The following is an 18,519-nucleotide window of genomic DNA, read 5'->3' on the forward strand; positions in this document are numbered from 1 at the left end:
ATTACCATTAACCGGGCACAAACCCTGGAAACCACGTGTTATCAATTATCTATAATCCAAACATGAATTCAAACTCAATAAAGTTTAGGACCGAGCTGGGTCTCGAGCTCGTGACCATAAGAAGTACGAGTAAGTCACGCTTTCTCCGAACAGAGCTATCACGGATTTTCTATTAATGACATTTATGCATGCATCAAATCAAATCGAATACTTTATTGCACACAAACACAACAAACATTAAGCAACAGTATAAATGGGCGGCCTTATTGCTCCGAAGCAATTTCTTCCAGGCAACCACTACCAGGAATCAGTCATAAAAATCTTTGGATACGGGACGGTGCAACATTCATTAATTTATTCATTTATAATTTTTTATAACAGGCACATCAAAGCAATAATTCATCTAAGAAAGCAATATTGCTATTTGACATTTGTTTGCATTGCGCACTTACTATTAATACATATATGCGCAAATGTGAAATTGCAAATATTTCTTTCTTAGAATTGCTTCGATGTGGCCATTTTATCCCCCCAAAGTGACTCATAACGTGATAATAACGACTATATTCCAATCTGGGGTAGCCAGAGGTACCTAGTAAGTTGGGGTTGGTCTTTAGGATGCTAATTATAGAGAAGGATACTTGAGACTTATTACGAAGGAGTTAAATGTCAAAATACAATCAATCACAAGTTCCATTCAATATATTCAAATGGCTCATCTTTTCGCAACAAAAGATGCATAAAAGCTCGAAACGTTTTACAGAAATCAGCCATAACGCAGTATTATTAAGGTCCGAAATAGATGAGATGATGTTACTCAATCACTATTGTGTCAAAGAAGTGAAATTTTGTTTGATTTCTCATTATGTGAAGCTCTGTACGAGTGTTAGTAGTGTGACCATGATTCTAAAGTATTTTTTCTACTCCTCTACTTTAATCTGGCATTTAAATAACCAAAAAGTCTAATATAAGTACATACATAATTAAACTCTTTGAAAAAGTTTACGCTCTATGGCCTATAAAAGCATTGTTTACAAAGTGTAACTGTACTATAATGTCGCCAAAAAAGCATTGTTGTTGTTTTTTTTTTTTTTTGACCTGGAAACTGGCACCTTTACTTTGTTTGGTGCCATAGATATACTATAAAAAAAAAGTATACATTTGCCGCCATTTTCCCGCGCGTTGGAAAATAAATTGGAAATTTTTTGTTTCGTTTAAAATTACGTCGTCGTAGAAAAAGTATTGTATGCAACGTTGTATAACTAGGTCAAAAAATGCTCGTGGCGTCTCTTATTGCGATGTTCGCCAAGGCTCACATCGCAACTCACGCCACTCGCATTTTTTGACCCTTCTTATACAACTGTTGCATAAAATACTATTTTCTACTCCTCTACTTTAATCTGGCATTTAAATAACCAAAAAGTCTAATATAAGTACATACATAATTAAACTCTTTGAAAAAGTGTACGCTCTATGGCCTATAAAAGCATTGTTTACAAAGTGTAACTGTACTATAATGTCGCCAAAAAAGCATTGTTGTTGTTTTTTTTTTTTTTGACCTGGAAACTGGCACCTTTACTTTGTTTGGTGCCATAGATATACTATAAAAAAAAAGTATACATTTGCCGCCATTTACCCGCGCGTTGGAAAATAAATTGGAAAATTTTGGTTTCATTTAAAATTACGTCGTCGTAGAAAAAGTATTGTATGCAACGTTGTATAACTAGGTCAAAAAATGCTCGTGGCGTCTCTTATTGCGATGTTCGCCAAGGCTCACATCGCAACTCACGCCACTCGCATTTTTTGACCCTTCTTATACAACTGTTGCATAAAATACTATAACAGAGATATAGGCACAGAGGAAGTAGAGCCCTAAATCACAGGAAAATATGGAATATCCAAGTGAGGTACGAGGAATGTAAATGGTCACTTTGATATTTTTTTTGTATTCAAATTCAGCAGTGAAAGTGAAGAAAGGTTAGCTAGAGTAATAATAAAACTCGTGTTACATCCTGTTCCTGTACAATTAAATTATGCTTATTTAAAAAAATAAGTATCCTGATACCAGTTAAAATTAATGTTTCTTTTTTAATTAAAAAAGAAAGAAAATAAAACTTGGGTTGGGTTACTTTGGTTTTTTGACGAAGCTTGTGTGGATGCCTAGTCTTGTTAACTTTTTTTTAATATTGTTACGTAATTATACATTAAATATAATCCTATTATTGTATTTCTTTTTTCCTATGTTGATTAATCACTTTTGATATCATATTTTAAACACTTGAGTAGATATTTGTATTTGGATATCTGTCTGTCTGTCTGTTAACATCATACAATGAACAAACTGATTTAATCGTGAGATTATATTTATTTACCATCACGAGTGATTGTGTGCAATCGCAACGCTATTTTCAACACATTACATAAGGTCACGACTTTATCCCAATTGGGGTAGTCAGAGGTACATCCATCACAAGATGAATTAAGTACCCACGGCCCACGGCTCACCGAGCTTTCTATACGATCAACGTGATAGGTGGTGAGCCGTATCGCCGTCTATAATTCCTCATCCTCATTTTTATTTATTCTATTCTATCTATTTTTAATAACATAAGAATATAATAACAAGAAAATATTTTATCTGTCCGACTTACGCACGTTGTCGCATGGTATCCCCACAAAACAAAGTGTGGCAACAAGTGAAAGCTCGAATGACGCGGACATTACGCAGTCTCCGAACGGTACTGGACATAGCGCGACATGGTGAGTTTATTAAATAATATTATTTAATCATTGCATTTATTATAATTTAATGATTTAAATAAATTTTAATAATTACTTACCCGTCTAAATAAATAAACATTAAATGTTGTACATTAGTAAAAGCGCATCATTTGATAATCTATTAAATATTTTATAATTTAAATATTTATGTATTATTATTACATAATATGGTAATTTAAACAATTGTTATTCATTCTTTTTAATAAATTTTTAAATAGATTCTGTTCATTGATTAAGTGTATGAAACGAAAAGTGGTTTAAGCAATTATTATTTTTAAATGATCGATTTTTCGGTTAGGAATATCGGAAACTTTTCCGGGAAAAGTGGAAACTTCATTATTAATTTAACTTGTTTATAATTTGTAATCGTTTGCCATTCGTGAAAAATAAAACGTTAAAGTTATACATTGCAAAGTGTTATGGTGCGCGTCGAAAGAGAAATGTTGTGGCTTGGTGCAATATTTGGATTAGTATTAGTACTTACCTACTTTATTTGTTTTTATATAAACTTATTTATTGCAATAGTAGGTAATAAAAAAACGAATAACATTTCGACACGAATAAAGTGCTGATAACGAAAAGTGAATTTTCTAGGTGTGATATCGCGGTAAATTAGCTTTTTGAACTATTCAGAAGTGAAAGATTATATTTAAAAAAAATACAAGTCAATTCCAATTTCAAAAGTAACTCTAGATAAGGAACTAATATACAATCGAACAGCAAAAAATCGAGACAACACAACATCTTAACATTAAAAAAAAAAAAACTTTATTGAGAAAATGTTCAGGCTTTTCTTAATAATCGTAATCTCCTTTCAAGTTGAGAAAATCAATGCTTTAAACGATACAACAAGTTATATTATTGAAACGACTAAGACATACACAAAATTACCTAAAGCCTTCGATTCGCTTCTGCCTACTGAACCACCAGACTTCGAAGGCCTTAACGTGTCATGCCTGAACATCTCCGATTTCGACATGCCAATAGAAAAAGAAGAAGAGATACTTGGAGACTGGACTACGGTTAACGTCTGGAGGAAAAAGAAAGGGAAGAACTTAAACTGTTCTCGCTCTAACCCGAAAGTAACAGCTGCTACTGACAAAGACAGGGAATATTGGAGGAAGCGCTGCAGCAAAGCCAACATAAGCTTGGATTCTTTTACGCTGAAAGTAGAGCTGTCTCCACATCTGAAAGTTCCTTTTACCTTGATGGATTTCAAAACTGATGGGACGACTTACCTGCTGTTGCCAATGTGTGACTTCGGTAAGGTCAACTACCTGAAGACTGGCAAGTACAAGCTCTGGTTGGCCATAGAGTTCGACATGTACTTCCCCGTAGCGATCTCAGTGCCACCAGAAGAAAAGAGGAAATGCATGGCGGATACTATTGAGTGGAAAACCAGCAATGGAGAGACGGCTTCAAAGGCGTATTACTACAATTTCTGTTAAATCCAACATAATTTTCTACATTATCCATACCTACAAATTTTGTTTGACAAACTAATTTAAGGGTGGTATTAATAAACTAATCTCAATTGAGACTGTCCTCAAGATCATGCTCAAGTACCTGTTTTTATATAAGAACTGTCTCATTGACATGACCTTGAAGGCAGTCTTGAAGCTGAGATTCGTTTATTAATACAACCCTAACTATCTATAACACAATTAAACGAATTTTTGACCTATAATATTATAATAAGACGAAAATAAAATGTAATAATTTAAAAAATAATAAGATTTTTTAATCTAAAATCCATTTTGTGCCATTTTTACCTAGTTATTCCATTCATAACACATAAGCTCACGACTATATCCCAATTGGGGTAGTCAGAAATACATCCACCGCTAGATCAACTAATCACCACCTTACCGAACTTTCTGTTAGACCAACGTGATGTGTGGGGAGCCGTATCGCCGTTTTTATTCTATTCATCTAGTAGCTGATCCCAGTACGGTACACTTTGGTACCATGTCACATTAACTTTTTTGACAAATTGAACTGTAAGTCTCACTAAATGTCACACATGTTAGTGCGACAGAGTCCTAAAGTGGGTACATTATATTGCTCATGACTGTACACACCATCTAAGTTTATTTTAAGTTATTCCTGTAATTTTCTTATCCGGCGAAAAATAACTAAAAAATTAAAATTTATGGAACACACGTCAATTTTAGGCAGAAAAATCGCAAAATTGTATATACAGCATACGTCAAACGTGTTGCACATCAGTGAGATGTTATTTTATTCCTTCACGTTATTCATTCGCTTATTCATTTTAAAAGAACAGTTGTTAATCATCTGTCCCTTTCATTTTCGGCGGATAAGAAAATGACGATGAGATGTCTGCAGGAATCGGTGGCATTAGGCACTTATTTCTGATAAAATGGCCTTTATGATAAGATGAAATAGCTGTTATTATATCTGAAACACCTAATAAGACGGACCGGTTTTTACTCCAAAGCAGTCGAGGGATTAAAAGAAAGTTTTTTCTGGCTTTTCCGCTTCTTTACAGACTATAAGATTTCAGTGGTTCTAAACCACTGACTGTCTTTATGAGTTTGAATTTATGTCTGGATTTGTGGCCGGTCACAGAATAAGGAATACTACGTAGAATGACAACTCGCCGCTCTCCACCAGCGTCTGACCCAAGTTTACCTTTTCCCCCCCTCCTACCAGACGTAGTTCAGTCTTCAATCGTATGGCGTCAGACTTCACACACACAAATGAGCGTGAATGATAACGTCAATGTGTGGTGTGTATGTACAACGAAGTTGTATGTATGAAGTTTCCGGGGTATAGCCCGATTAATGGCAATTGAATCGCGGACTTAAACGTAGTTGGCGGGGAGTGCGTGAATATACTACACACCCCTGCCTACCCCTTTCGGGAATAGGCGTGATGTCATATTATAATTGAAATTACAGGGTGCATCCCAAAGTGAACCGTCGAACCCTACCAAGGCGGACCTGGTAGCCAAGATTAAGGCCCGTATGGAGACTGTCGACCCTGCTAAGGCGAAGGAGCTTGGAGGCGTCTTCCTCTTCAATATCATCAAAGGCACTTCTGTATATTCTTGGAGTAAGTATTTTTCTTGGCTATCGTGACCCTATTTTGGGATTGATATTACCAATTTGTGATCTCGCGTCGGGATGTCATTTCCTAGTTGGAATATATACCTACTCAAAATAGATAAATAAATATAAATATAAGGAATACTACTAATTCTATATTATTCTATAAGGAATACTACTAATTCTATTATATATATATATATATATATATATATATATATATATATATATATATATATATATATATATATAATTAACTAATTAAAGTTTTAATAACTAATTAAAACTTTTAAAATCAACTATTAATTTTTAACGTATCACAAATCAACTTACTTATATTTATTCTTATAAAATTTGGCAAATAATCTGTTTGATAATTAAGTAAGTAATTATAAATGCGTCCCCGCGTATCCACCAAATATCTTAAATGTTTTACATTTCCGATTGCTATTTAGGAAATGTGTAAGTATAATATAATTTATTACACATTTCCGTGCGATTTTAGGAATTATATACATTTCCTCGGATTTGTATACAATTACGGATTACATACATTTCCGTTAACATAATTATATAACATAAAAACAATCTCTTTTCTTTATAAATAACAGTGTGTAAAACATTAAGATGTGCAAAATAGGCTGTTTATGTTTATTGTTAATAGTGAAATAACCATTTCCAGCCCTGGATTTGAACAACGTGACGGCATACGAAGGCGCGCCGGACGGCGACCCAGACACGACATTCACCCTCAACGAACATTACTTCAAGATGCTCATCCAGGGTCGAGAGGAGCCGCGCGCCATCATGCAGGCGGGACGATGCTCTGTCACTGGAGATATCATGCGAGCTATGAAGCTCGAACCTTATATTAAGCTGGACTGAACACTCGAGTTGGGGTAAATCCTCGAGCTCCTTAACCTCGAGGAATTAGGGGTCACTAGGCACTAGGACACCACAATCGCGTCACCAGCTTTTTTTTTTGACGTTACTTATTGTATTTGCCGCAGATGGCCTACTTGGACGGACAAGTGGGGAGCGCTGAAAGCTCTCACCCGGTACAACGTTTAAGACAACAGGCCTGAGGGTGCCCATTTGGGCGCGAACCTCGGCTCAGGGCCGTCTGAGAGGAAAAATATTTGAAAGAATTAATCGACCCTAGTGGGTCGATAGCGATAAGCGCCGATTGAGGGGCGCGTCACCAGCAAAATGTATACAGTTGTACAAAACATATCTCACCTGGAGCATTGTTGGTTGCCCAACCAACATGACACCTGTCACACACTCAAAACTATATTTATTCATAAAGTGACATAGTTATATTTCGAGTAATTTTTTACATTTTGTTTTTTGTCGAACGTCGCATCCGCCTAAAACTACTGCAGCTTACGACCTGTATAGTCGAGGAAAACCAGCTGCAAGAAAAGCCTCGGCACAGGGCTCTAGAAGTTCTTAAAGAAAAACAATAAATTTATTGCGTGTAATTTCAATAATTTAAAATCACGCCTGAAGTGTATCACATAATTATACCTGGGGGGTTAAAAAGGCCACACCCGTAACCCCCCAGGTGTCAACTGTATTCATTTCGTTAGCGGCGCGACCGTGGTACCGCCATCATTATGTCCCAGTAAGATATGGTTCCACGAGCTTATATCAAGGCGGGCTCAAGACGTGGGCGTTGTATTGAGCTGGATTAAAAACTAGCCTTATTTATTATTATTGTGTGACTTAGAACCACAAATTGGCTGAATTAAACTAGATTAAAGTAGGCCTAATTCCAAAAGTAATGTCGTTACGTTTTGCTTAAGTGGCAGTAGTTTAACCTCCCCAATGAAATAAGTGAAGTCAGCAAAAATAAGATAAGTAGATAAGTAATTTAAAATTAGGTAATATTAATTAAAGGGTTATGTAAATACATTGTTATAGCAATAAATTGCTTTTAATTTTTCCCGTACCATCACACTTTTACAGCAACAACACGCCTATAGTCCGTATATTCATATTCATTTATTCGTAATAGTTCGTATTACATGTCATATGTCGTATATAATCTAGGTTACATTCTACTAGTAGAATAATTCATTTGGTATCATTCATTACACATAGAATAGACATAGGGGTGGACAGAATCACAAGGCATCGTGTCACTCCTGTAGCGAAGTCCTAAAATTATATATGATACGAAAAATTACATTAATTTTGAGTATTTGTTTCAATGAACTAAAAATCCATTGATAAATAAGGCATATTGGCCTCGATTCCTGCATACACTTTGTTTTAAGTTATACCCGTCATTTTCTAATCCGCCGAAAGGAAAAGGGGCGGATGACTGACAACTGTTAATTTTAAAATCAATGAGTGAATAACCCAGGTGAATAAAACAAGCATCTCGCTGATATGCAACCATGTGTGTGCTGCCAACTAAATTGTCGGGCTATTGGCCAATATTATCAGTCGCGTGCGCGCAATGTTGCCGGACGGTTGTGTTTGAGATTTCATTCGGAATGGCGATCTCAAGTGACATTGTGATTAATGAATTACTTTGCTTCTTGCAAAATAAATGTGATAGTTTGGATGAGGTATCCCTTATACGTTTATGTGTTACGTCTTTTCAAAGTGAAGATGTAGATAGAGCTAAAACTGTGTTGTTCGAGTTTGTTCCTACCGAAAGAGGACGAAAAATTACAAGAAAAGGTGAAAATAAAGTTGAAAAAGATGTACAGGATATGATAAAGGCGTTTAAGGAATGTGAGCCTACAATATTTCCCAAATTTGTGGCCTATGATCTTTCCAAACTTCCTCCAGTAACGTTTGATCATATCGACGTTTCGAGATTTCTAACCGATATTCGAGTACTACAAGAAGAACTAAAAACTGTTAAAATACAATTGATGAATAAATGTGATGAAGATATTTTGAAGAGTAGTATGGAAAAGTTAAGATGTGAATTTAAAGAAAGTAAATTGCAAGAGTGGAATGTAAACAAATCATCTTTGCCGTTGGAACATTCAAATTCAAACGGTAGCGGTGGCGTCGGTTTCATCGGCGCGGGAGGGAACCCGGTTGCTATAGCAACAGCGCCTGTCGAATGGTGCCGAAGCGATAATACACCGGTTGTCTCGCTCGCACCTACTCAAGATACATATGCGTCTCGGGCCGCTTTACCGGGCCGCTCTGTATACATTAATGATAAGATGGACGGTAAACCAAAACGTAAACAAACGATTGTGGTATCGTCTAATATGAATGATGATAATCCAAAGGAATGGACGGAGGTGTCATATAAGAGAAAAAGAAATATATTCCGAGGAAATATGGGGAAAGCTTCAGTAGAATCTTCAGGTACATTCAAATCTGCTGACATTAAAATCCCGTTATTTATTTCAAATGTTGATAAGAGTGCGAGTGACAAGGACATCTGTGATTATATTCAGAGAAAAGCTCAAGATACAGTTAGATTAGAAAAAATACAAATGAAGCTGGAAAAAGAGTACTGTTCTTATAAAGTCTATGTATCTAGGAGTAAATTGGATGTATATCTGAATAATGATATTTGGCCAGAAGGTATTATATTTAGAAAGTTTGTGGATTTCAAAACCAGGCGTGTAAACAAGGACGAGCAGAATAATCTTCATAATGGATCAAACAACAAATAAAGTAAATTTTTTATCTTTCAACTGCAAAAGTATTAAACGTTCCGTTCAACGTGTTACTGAACTATGCAACTCATACGATATCATTGGACTACAAGAAACTTGGTTACTTCCTCACGATTTGAACTTTTTAAATACAATACATAAGGATTTTGCTGTGACAGGAAAAAGTGCGGTGGATACTTCTGTTGGATTGCTTAAAGGTCGTCCTTACGGAGGGGTGGCAATCTTGTGGCGGAGGAATAAATTTCCGAACGTATCTGTCATTGACTGCGGTGATAACGTGCGTGTATGCGGCATACGTATAGAACTTGATAATAATAAGTGTTTACTTGTTTTCTCTGTTTACATGCCTACTGATTGTATAGATAATTTGCCTGAGTTCACTAGCTGTTTAGCTTGTATAAGTGCAATAGTAGAAAATAATGATACAGAAAATGTAGTTGTTTTAGGTGATTTTAATGCACACCCTGGTGAGTTATTTCATACGGAGTTAATTCAGTTTTGTGAAGAGTACAACTGGATTTGTGCAGATTATGAACACTTTGGAATTAACTCAGGTACATTTACATATGTTAGTGAATTACACGGATATAAATGTAGAAGATGGCTGGATCACATATTAACGTCAGTTTCAGCTCATAATATGATCTCAGATGTAAGGGTATTAGATAGTAATGTTTATTGGTCTGACCACTTTCCAGTGGCTATTACTTATAATTTAGATTCGATATGTCCTAGAGTAAGTGATATTAGTATTAAGTTAAATAATCCAGTATTATGGGGTATACGTGACACTGCAGAAATTGATAAGTATACATATTTGTGTGATAATTTATTAAGTGATATACATATACCTGAACAATGTTTAAAGTGCTGTGATACTTTCTGTAGTGAACCTAAGCATAGGGAAATGATTTGTGAATTGTATAGTAAAATTATAAATGTGCTTTCAGATGCATCAACTCAAAGTAAGTGTTGTAAACAAATTAAGAGAAAGGGTGGATATATTACAGGATGGAATAGATATGTGAAAGATAGTCATATTATTGCTAGAGATAAATACAGAATATGGCTTTATTGTGGAAAGCCATTGTCAGGAGCAGTCCATAGGGAGATGGTGGAATCACGTAATAACTTTAAAAGTAACTTAAGATGGTGTCAACAAAATGAAGAAAGTATTAAAATGGATATTATAGCAAATAGTAGAGCTGATAATAATTTTCGTAAATTCTGGCAACAAACAAATAACCTTAATTATAAAAGTAGTATCTCAGCTAGTGTGGATGGAATATGTAATTCTAAGGAAATAGCAAATCTTTTTAAAGACCATTTTCGTGTGAATCCTATGGTGTTGTCACATATCTCTAATGATTCTGAACCTAGGGTCCTCTCAGGACAGGTGTCTGACAACTTCTCGGTTAAAGAAATTAAAAGTACTATTAAGAATATGAAAAGGGGCAAGACACCTGGACATGATGGCCTTAGTGTGGAACATCTCATATATGGTGGTAAGCACATATCGAGGGTCTTACACATATTATTTAATCTTTGTATGAGTCACAGTTATTTACCTCCAGATCTTATAAAAACTATTGTTGTACCAATTGTTAAGAATAAAACTGGTGATATATCCTCTGTTGGTAACTATAGACCTATTTCACTGGCTACTGTAATAGCTAAAGTTTTAGATAAGCTATTTGATGTGAGATTATCGAGACATATGAAATTACATGATGGTCAGTTTGGATTTTGCCCACATTTGTCCACTGAAATGGCAATATTAGGTCTTAAGCACACAGTTTCTTATTATACTGCTCGTAAGACAAATGTTTATGCTTGTTTTTTAGATTTATCTAAAGCTTTTGATCTTGTAAATTATGATTTATTATGGGATAAACTTGAAAAGTCATCATTGTCTAGAGAGGTAATAAATATGTTTAGATTTTGGTACAATAATCAGAAAAATACAGTTAGGTGGTCTGACTCTTTTTCTGATACTTACAAATTAAAATGTGGGGTTAGGCAAGGTGGAATAAGTTCTCCTAGTCTTTTTAACATTTATGTCAACGATCTTATTGGTGAGCTGAGCAAATCACGTGTTGGTTGCCACATAGGTGGATGTAGTGTTAATAATCTTAGTTATGCAGACGATATGGTTTTGCTCAGCCCATCAATAAGAGGCCTGAGGAAGCTTATTGACATTTGTGAAAGTTATGTCCAATCTCACGGATTAGTTTATAATAGTAAAAAATCTGTGCTAATGGTTTTTAAATATAAAAATGGCCCTGATTTTGTCCCTGATGTTCTTTTAAATGGGATTCAGATTGAACGTGTTAATAAGTTTCGTTATCTTGGGCATATTGTTAATGAGCACTTGAATGATAATGATGATATTGAAAGGGAACGCAGGGCATTGGCAATGCGAGGTAATATGTTGGCCCGGAGATTCGCACGATGTTCTGACCAAGTCAAAGTCACCTTGTTCAAGGCCTACTGTCAGACTTTATACACGTGCGGTCTCTGGACCAACTATACCAAGCAATCGCACAGTGTCCTGCGTGTCCAATATAACGATGTATTTAGAGCAATGTTTCGGTTGCCTAGATATTGTAGTGCCTCTGGGATGTTCTGTTTCTGGCGCACAGATGGTTTTGCAGCTGTGTTAAGGAAACGTGTTGCTTCTCTCATGCAGAGAGTAATGTCCAGTTCTAACACCATCATTAGAAGTATTGCGACAAGTTTCGACTCTCACATCATGCGATTCTGGACATTGCTCTCTGTGGGGAAAAAGTAGTGGTATACTATGATAGTTATTTAAGTAAGTATTGTTATTATTGTCAGGTGTTGTTATTTTTTGTAAATTTTATTATTATATTTTAAGTGTGTTATATTTTGTATGTATGGAATTTTTTCTGAAATAAAGCTTTATTATTATTATTATTATTATATATTGCGATATTTTAAATTTCTGCCTTAAATTGACGTGTGTTCCATAAATTTTATGCCTGTCAGTCGAGTACCCGAGAGAGAAGAAAATGACAGGTATAATTTAAAATAAAAATTAGATGGTGTACCGGAGTCAGCACCATTATGGTTACTAAGTAATCAAATTCATAGATTTTTTTTCATCAGCGCCATCTTACGGATAACTAAAATACTTTTGTACGGACATCATTCTTTTCACGGTCGTTATAAGTACCAACCTTTGTATCTAGATGGCGCTAGAAAGCTAACCGAACTGATAATTAAATATTTTATGCATACCGTCGGCAAACTCTAGCTCGTAACCTGTAATGGGGTAGGCAGAGCCGCAAGTTACCCAGGTTGAGCCAACCAGTATTGATACGAAGTTATAATTAATATGTTCAGCTGCTTGTCTTTCGATTGTTTACTTGCTAAGATGGATCATTGCAAAAGGGTAGTTACTACTAGTCAAATCAGTTAAGTTACTATGGAATTTGTATGAAAAAGCACACTGTGACGTCATAGAAAAAAATTACAAAATATCGCACTTATTTATTATAACATTTATGTAGGAACGGAACGACATCAGAACGAAGTATGAGCATGTGCGAAAGAGTAAGAGGATAAAAGCGTGAAGTATGAAAGAGACAGAGGATATTAGGGTAGGGTAATTTTTAAGATGGCGATAAGACGTTATACGGTGTAAAGGTTCATTTTGGAAAAAATAAAAGAAGATATTGAAAAGGCTGTTTAATTTCGATCATCACCCCACAATAATTTTGGGGGCTCCTCCGGGATCGAATGTGCGAGTTTTTCAAGTACATTCATCGGGGTGTGATCGGAATACACGACGACGAACAGTAACAGCACGCGGTGCGCACACGAGGCCATTGTGCGTGCATATCTTTTTTTCACGACGACTACGTGGTGCAGTGGCGTCCCGTCACGCTGTGAAAGTGGCGAATAAGGTGTTTGGATCTTTACTCCGGCAACATACGACGGAGGTTACCGACGACGACGAAGAACACGACTTGGACACCGGCTCCAAACAACGTGAGGGAGGAGGTGACGTGTCCCACGACGACTACGACGACGCAACGATGACTGGCGATGCAGGTGCAGGCCCCACGACGGGAACGTCATGTACAGGTCCACGACAACACGTCGATCTCATGTTTGTTCAAGAAGCTATACCTAAGTTCACCGGCACGGACAAAATTTACCCTGTGTCTAGGTGGGCACAAGAAATTGAAGACAACTCGGAAATTTTCGGCCTGTCCCCAACGCAGCAGTTACTTGTAGCACGAAGATCTTTAATTTCTACAGCGGCGACATGGCTTCGGTCGGAAAAAACCTTTAAGACTTATGAAGAATTGAAGACGGCATTATCTAAAGAATTCCCCGACCGGGTCGACGCAAAAGAAGTACATGAAATTATGAGTAATCGTAAGAAACGGAAGGATGAAAGCTGTTATGATTATATGCTTGAGATGAAAGCTATGGCAAAACGCGGTAAGCTAAAGGATTACGTGGCAATCCAGTACATAATTGACGGTATTGTGGATAGTGAATCTAACAAGATATTATTATATGGCGTCACATCGTATCCCGAGTTAAAAGAAAAACTGAAGTTGTACGAAACCTACAAAGAAAAAACAAAGAAAAGTTCGACTTTTATGCATAACGAAGATCGGAATAAACAGAGAAATATGCATACAAAAAGTGTACGGTGCTTTAATTGTGGACAACTGGAACATACATCGAATAATTGTCCACATCGAAATAAAGGCTTGAAATGTTTTCGTTGTAACGAGTTCGGCCATATCGGAGCGAAATGCAAAAACGGAACGTCACGAAGTTTGTCAAGAACGGAGAAAGGAGATATCGCTAACGGCGGCAATAGCGGCTACAGCAAATATGACCCATCAGCGAAGCAGATGTACGTAACAACCAATGACGAGAAGCAAGCTGACGGATTCGACCAATCACAGAGCGTAGAATTCAACATGGCGCCGGAGATGACGGCTGGAGGTCAATCGGATCAATCTGTCAAACAAAACGTAAACAACTTGAAGAACGTGATTATTAATGGAAAAAATGTTAAATGTTTAGTGGATAGTGGTAGTGATTTAAATTTAATTACGTCAGGGCTGTTCTTTAGTTTAAATATAACTAGTTTTATGAAGGAAAGTATTACACTGACTGGACTAGGAGAAAAACAAGTAAGTTCACTCGGAAAGTTTATAACCTCAATTCAGATCGACAATCAAGTTTTGGAAAGCACTTTTCACATAGTATCAGACGATGTAATACCCTGTGAACTAATTTTAGGTCACGAATTTTTGAAAAATGTTGTGGTAGTTATTGATAAAGGATCAGTCATGGTAATTCCACAGAATAATTGTTGGTTACAAAAAGTTTGTTGTGTTGTTAGTGAGGAAACCCCATGTTGTGTGTCTGACCCACAGATTAAGCGAAAGGTAGAAGAATTGGTGAGTAACTACGTTCCTGAGAGGACTAAGGAGGCTCCCATCGAGATGAAGATTGTCTTGACTGACGAGATCCCAGTTTCCCAACGGCCAAGGAGGTTATCACTAGTCGAGGAGAAAGAAGTTAAAAACCAAATAGGTGAGTGGTTGAACAGTGGTATTATAAGGCCTAGCTTTTCGGAGTATTCCAGCCCACTAGTTCTGGTAAAAAAGAAAGACGGTGGTATACGAGTATGCGTGGATTATCGTAAGATAAATTGTAAAATGGTGAAAGATGAGTTCCCTCTCCCCGTTATAGAGGATCACATAGATAAGTTGACTCAGGTTAAGGTTTTTAGTAAATTAGACTTGAAAAATGCATTTTTTCACCTGAATGTGAGCGAGGAGTCCATTAAATATACTTCTTTTGTGACACCCTCGGGGCAGTATGAATTTTTAAAAGCCCCATTTGGCTTGTCAATTTGCCCCAAATACTTCACTCGTTACATCAATATAATTTTTAGAGACTTAGTTGAGAAGGGTATTCTTTTAATTTTTATAGATGACTTATTAATTTTATCTAAAGACTATAATGAAGGACTGGAACGTTTACAAGAGGTTTTAAGGACCGCTAGTGAGTACGGTCTGGAAATCAACTGGAAGAAATGCGAGTTATTAACTACAAAGGTGGAATATCTGGGCCATGTGATTGAAAATGGAACTATAACACCTTCCGATGATAAAATTAAAGCCGTAGCAAACTTCCCTGAACCAAAGACGCTTAAACAACTTCATTCGTTCATAGGACTTACATCTTATTTCAGGAAGTACATCGAGGACTTTGCATCAATCGCTGGACCACTGACAAAATTGTTGCGGAAGAACCAGAATTTCCAGTTCAACGAAGACGAACGAAATGCATTCCAGATTCTGAAACAAAAACTATGTGAGAAACCGGTTCTGAAGATTTATAATCCAGACTTACCTACAGAGCTGCATACGGACGCGTCAATGCATGCATACGCTGCTATCCTCATGCAACGAAGTCCCGACGACGGTGAGATGCATCCAGTGTATTACTCCAGCTGTAAGACGACTGAGAGCGAGAAAAAGTATACCAGCTACGAATTAGAAGCGTTAGCAGTCATTTCAGGTGTGAAGAAATTCCGTAAATATTTGTATGGAATACCATTCAAGATTGTGACTGATTGTGCGGCCTTTGAGATGACTCTACGGAAAAAAGAAATTAGTACAAGAGTGGCACGATGGGTATTACTTTTGCAAGACTTTGACTACACTGTAGAGCACCGATCAGGATCAAAGATGAGGCACGTAGACGCTTTAAGTAGAGTTCAGTATTTCACAGGACTCATAACGAGACAGCTGCATGAAAGAGTCAAAAGAGCTCAGGAAAACGATGAAGAACTGAAAGCTATTATGGAATTACTCCACGAAAAAACTTATTTAGACTATTTTGTGGAAAATGGACTGCTATACAAAACCCCCCAGAAGCTACTGGTAATACCAAAAGGGATGGAAAATGAAATTATACGTAGAACTCACAGCATTGGACATTTCGGGAAAAGGAAAATGATAGACCTGATAACCAAAGACTATTATATAAAAGATTTACTTAAGAAAATAGAAGACTTCATTCTAACATGTATACCATGTATACTTGCTACCAAGAAGGAGGGGAAACAGGAAGGTTTCCTAAACCCCATTGATAAGAAGGGAGTGCCATTATCAACACTACATCTAGACCACGTTGGGCCGCTCACTGAAACAAAGAAGCTCTACAATCACATTCTAACTGTCATTGATGGTTTTACGAAGTTTGTATGGATTTATCCAACTAAGAGCACGACTACAAAGGAAACTTTAGACAAACTTAAATTTCATCAGCAATGTTTTGGTAATCCTTCAAGATTTATAACCGACAGAGGTACCGCTTTCACAAGCAACGACTTCAAGGAGTACTGTAAGAATGAAAATATAGAACATGTGACAATAACAACAGGTGTTCCACGAGGGAACGGCCAGGTGGAAAGAGTACACAGGATCATTATATCAGTACTTACAAAGATGTGTATTGAAGAACCAGGGAACTGGTACAAACATGTAAACAAGCTACAAAGGGCTATAAATTCCACTTACCAGAGAAGTATTGCAACAAGTCCATTTGAACTATTAATAGGAACAAGGATGAATATGAAGGAGGAAGCACACATCCTGGAACTACTAGAGAGAGAAAGCAGTGAAGACTACATGGCAGAGAGAGAGCAATTGAGAGAGGCTGCAAAAATACAAATTTTAAAGGTGCAAGAAGAAAACTGTCGTACTTATAATAGAAAGAGAAAGCCAGCGCGGGAGTATAAGGTAGGTGATTTGGTTTCTATAAAGAAAACTCAATTTGCTGCAAATTCTAAATTGAAGCCGAAGTTTCTAGGACCCTATCGAATCGTAAGTGTTAAAGGTAGAAACCGTTATGATGTGGCAAAGGTAGACAATATGGGGGATGGTCCTAACAAAACTTGTAGCTCAGCAGATTTCATGAAACCTTGGCCTCAACCGTGACTGATCTTATTATCAAATATAATTATTTTTTATTGCAGTGTTTTACATTTGTGTGTATTTTATTGACTGTCGTGCGAACTCGCATAGAATGAAGTTAGTTTTTCCAACGTAAATAAGTTCTCAAGGTACTGTTCAAATTAAGAAAAGTGTTAGTTTTCATATTGGTTTCACTGTAAGTGTTTTAGGTACTTAATGCTATAATTAAGAATTTAAGTGTTAAAAATTTTTACATTTGTTTTATTCTAATTTGTCTTAAGTAGTGTCATGATTAAGAATTTAAGCGTTAGTTTTTCATATTTGTTTCATTCTAATTGTTTATGTAAGGTTAAAATGAATAATTTAGGTGTTAAGTTTTCCCATGTTCATGTTTCAACTTAAGCTGCTATAAAGGTTTTGTTTGTATTGTTGAAAAGTTTAAAATGTTAAAAATAAAAAAGAAAAGAATAGAATTAAGAAGTTGGTAATGTTATTGGTACCTAGTATAATTTAGAATAGATTAAAGATTTTGTTTGTATGTAATCTCAGTATATAAGAGTAGCATGACTGGGGTCAGTCATGGAGAGGATGGCCGAATGTGTAGGAACGGAACGACATCAGAACGAAGTATGAGCATGTGCGAAAGAGTAAGAAGATAAAAGCGTGAAGTATGAAAGAGACAGAGGATATTAGGGTAGGGTAATTTTTAAGATGGCGATAAGACGTTATACGGTGTAAAGGTTCATTTTGGAAAAAATAAAAGAAGATATTGAAAAGGCTGTTTAATTTCGATCATCACCCCACATTTATTTATTTATTTATTTACATTTCACGACTTTACAGTGCAGAGGCGCCAATGCGCCGTGAAACTTTAAATATAAACAATAATATAATTAAACATTATGAAAATTAGGTGTAAACAATATGAAAACATATTTAATTTTCACACATCATTCATCTTCTCGCAGAACCTCATACACTCGCGACACAACATAACGTTTCCGTTGCCGAACACGTTCCGCTCAC

General features: G+C 36.2%; 2 protein-coding genes across 2 annotated transcripts in view; one reads left to right on the forward strand and one right to left on the reverse strand.

The window, feature by feature from the left end:
• Window positions 1-18,519, reverse strand: part of LOC126374853 (hemicentin-2) — a 644,718-nt gene that overhangs the window by 614,248 nt on the left and 11,951 nt on the right. The window lies entirely within an intron of this gene.
• On the forward strand, window positions 2,742-6,771 carry LOC126374891 (uncharacterized). Its single transcript, XM_050021666.1, has 3 exons — window positions 2,742-2,760; window positions 5,706-5,859; window positions 6,535-6,771. Exons 1-3 carry the CDS (start codon window positions 2,758-2,760, stop codon window positions 6,735-6,737), a joined length of 360 nt encoding a protein of 119 aa, XP_049877623.1. The 5' UTR covers window positions 2,742-2,757; the 3' UTR covers window positions 6,738-6,771.

Source organism: Pectinophora gossypiella, chromosome 18 (genome assembly GCF_024362695.1).
Source record: "Pectinophora gossypiella chromosome 18, ilPecGoss1.1, whole genome shotgun sequence".
In the NCBI taxonomy this organism is placed as follows: Eukaryota; Metazoa; Arthropoda; class Insecta; order Lepidoptera; family Gelechiidae; genus Pectinophora; species Pectinophora gossypiella.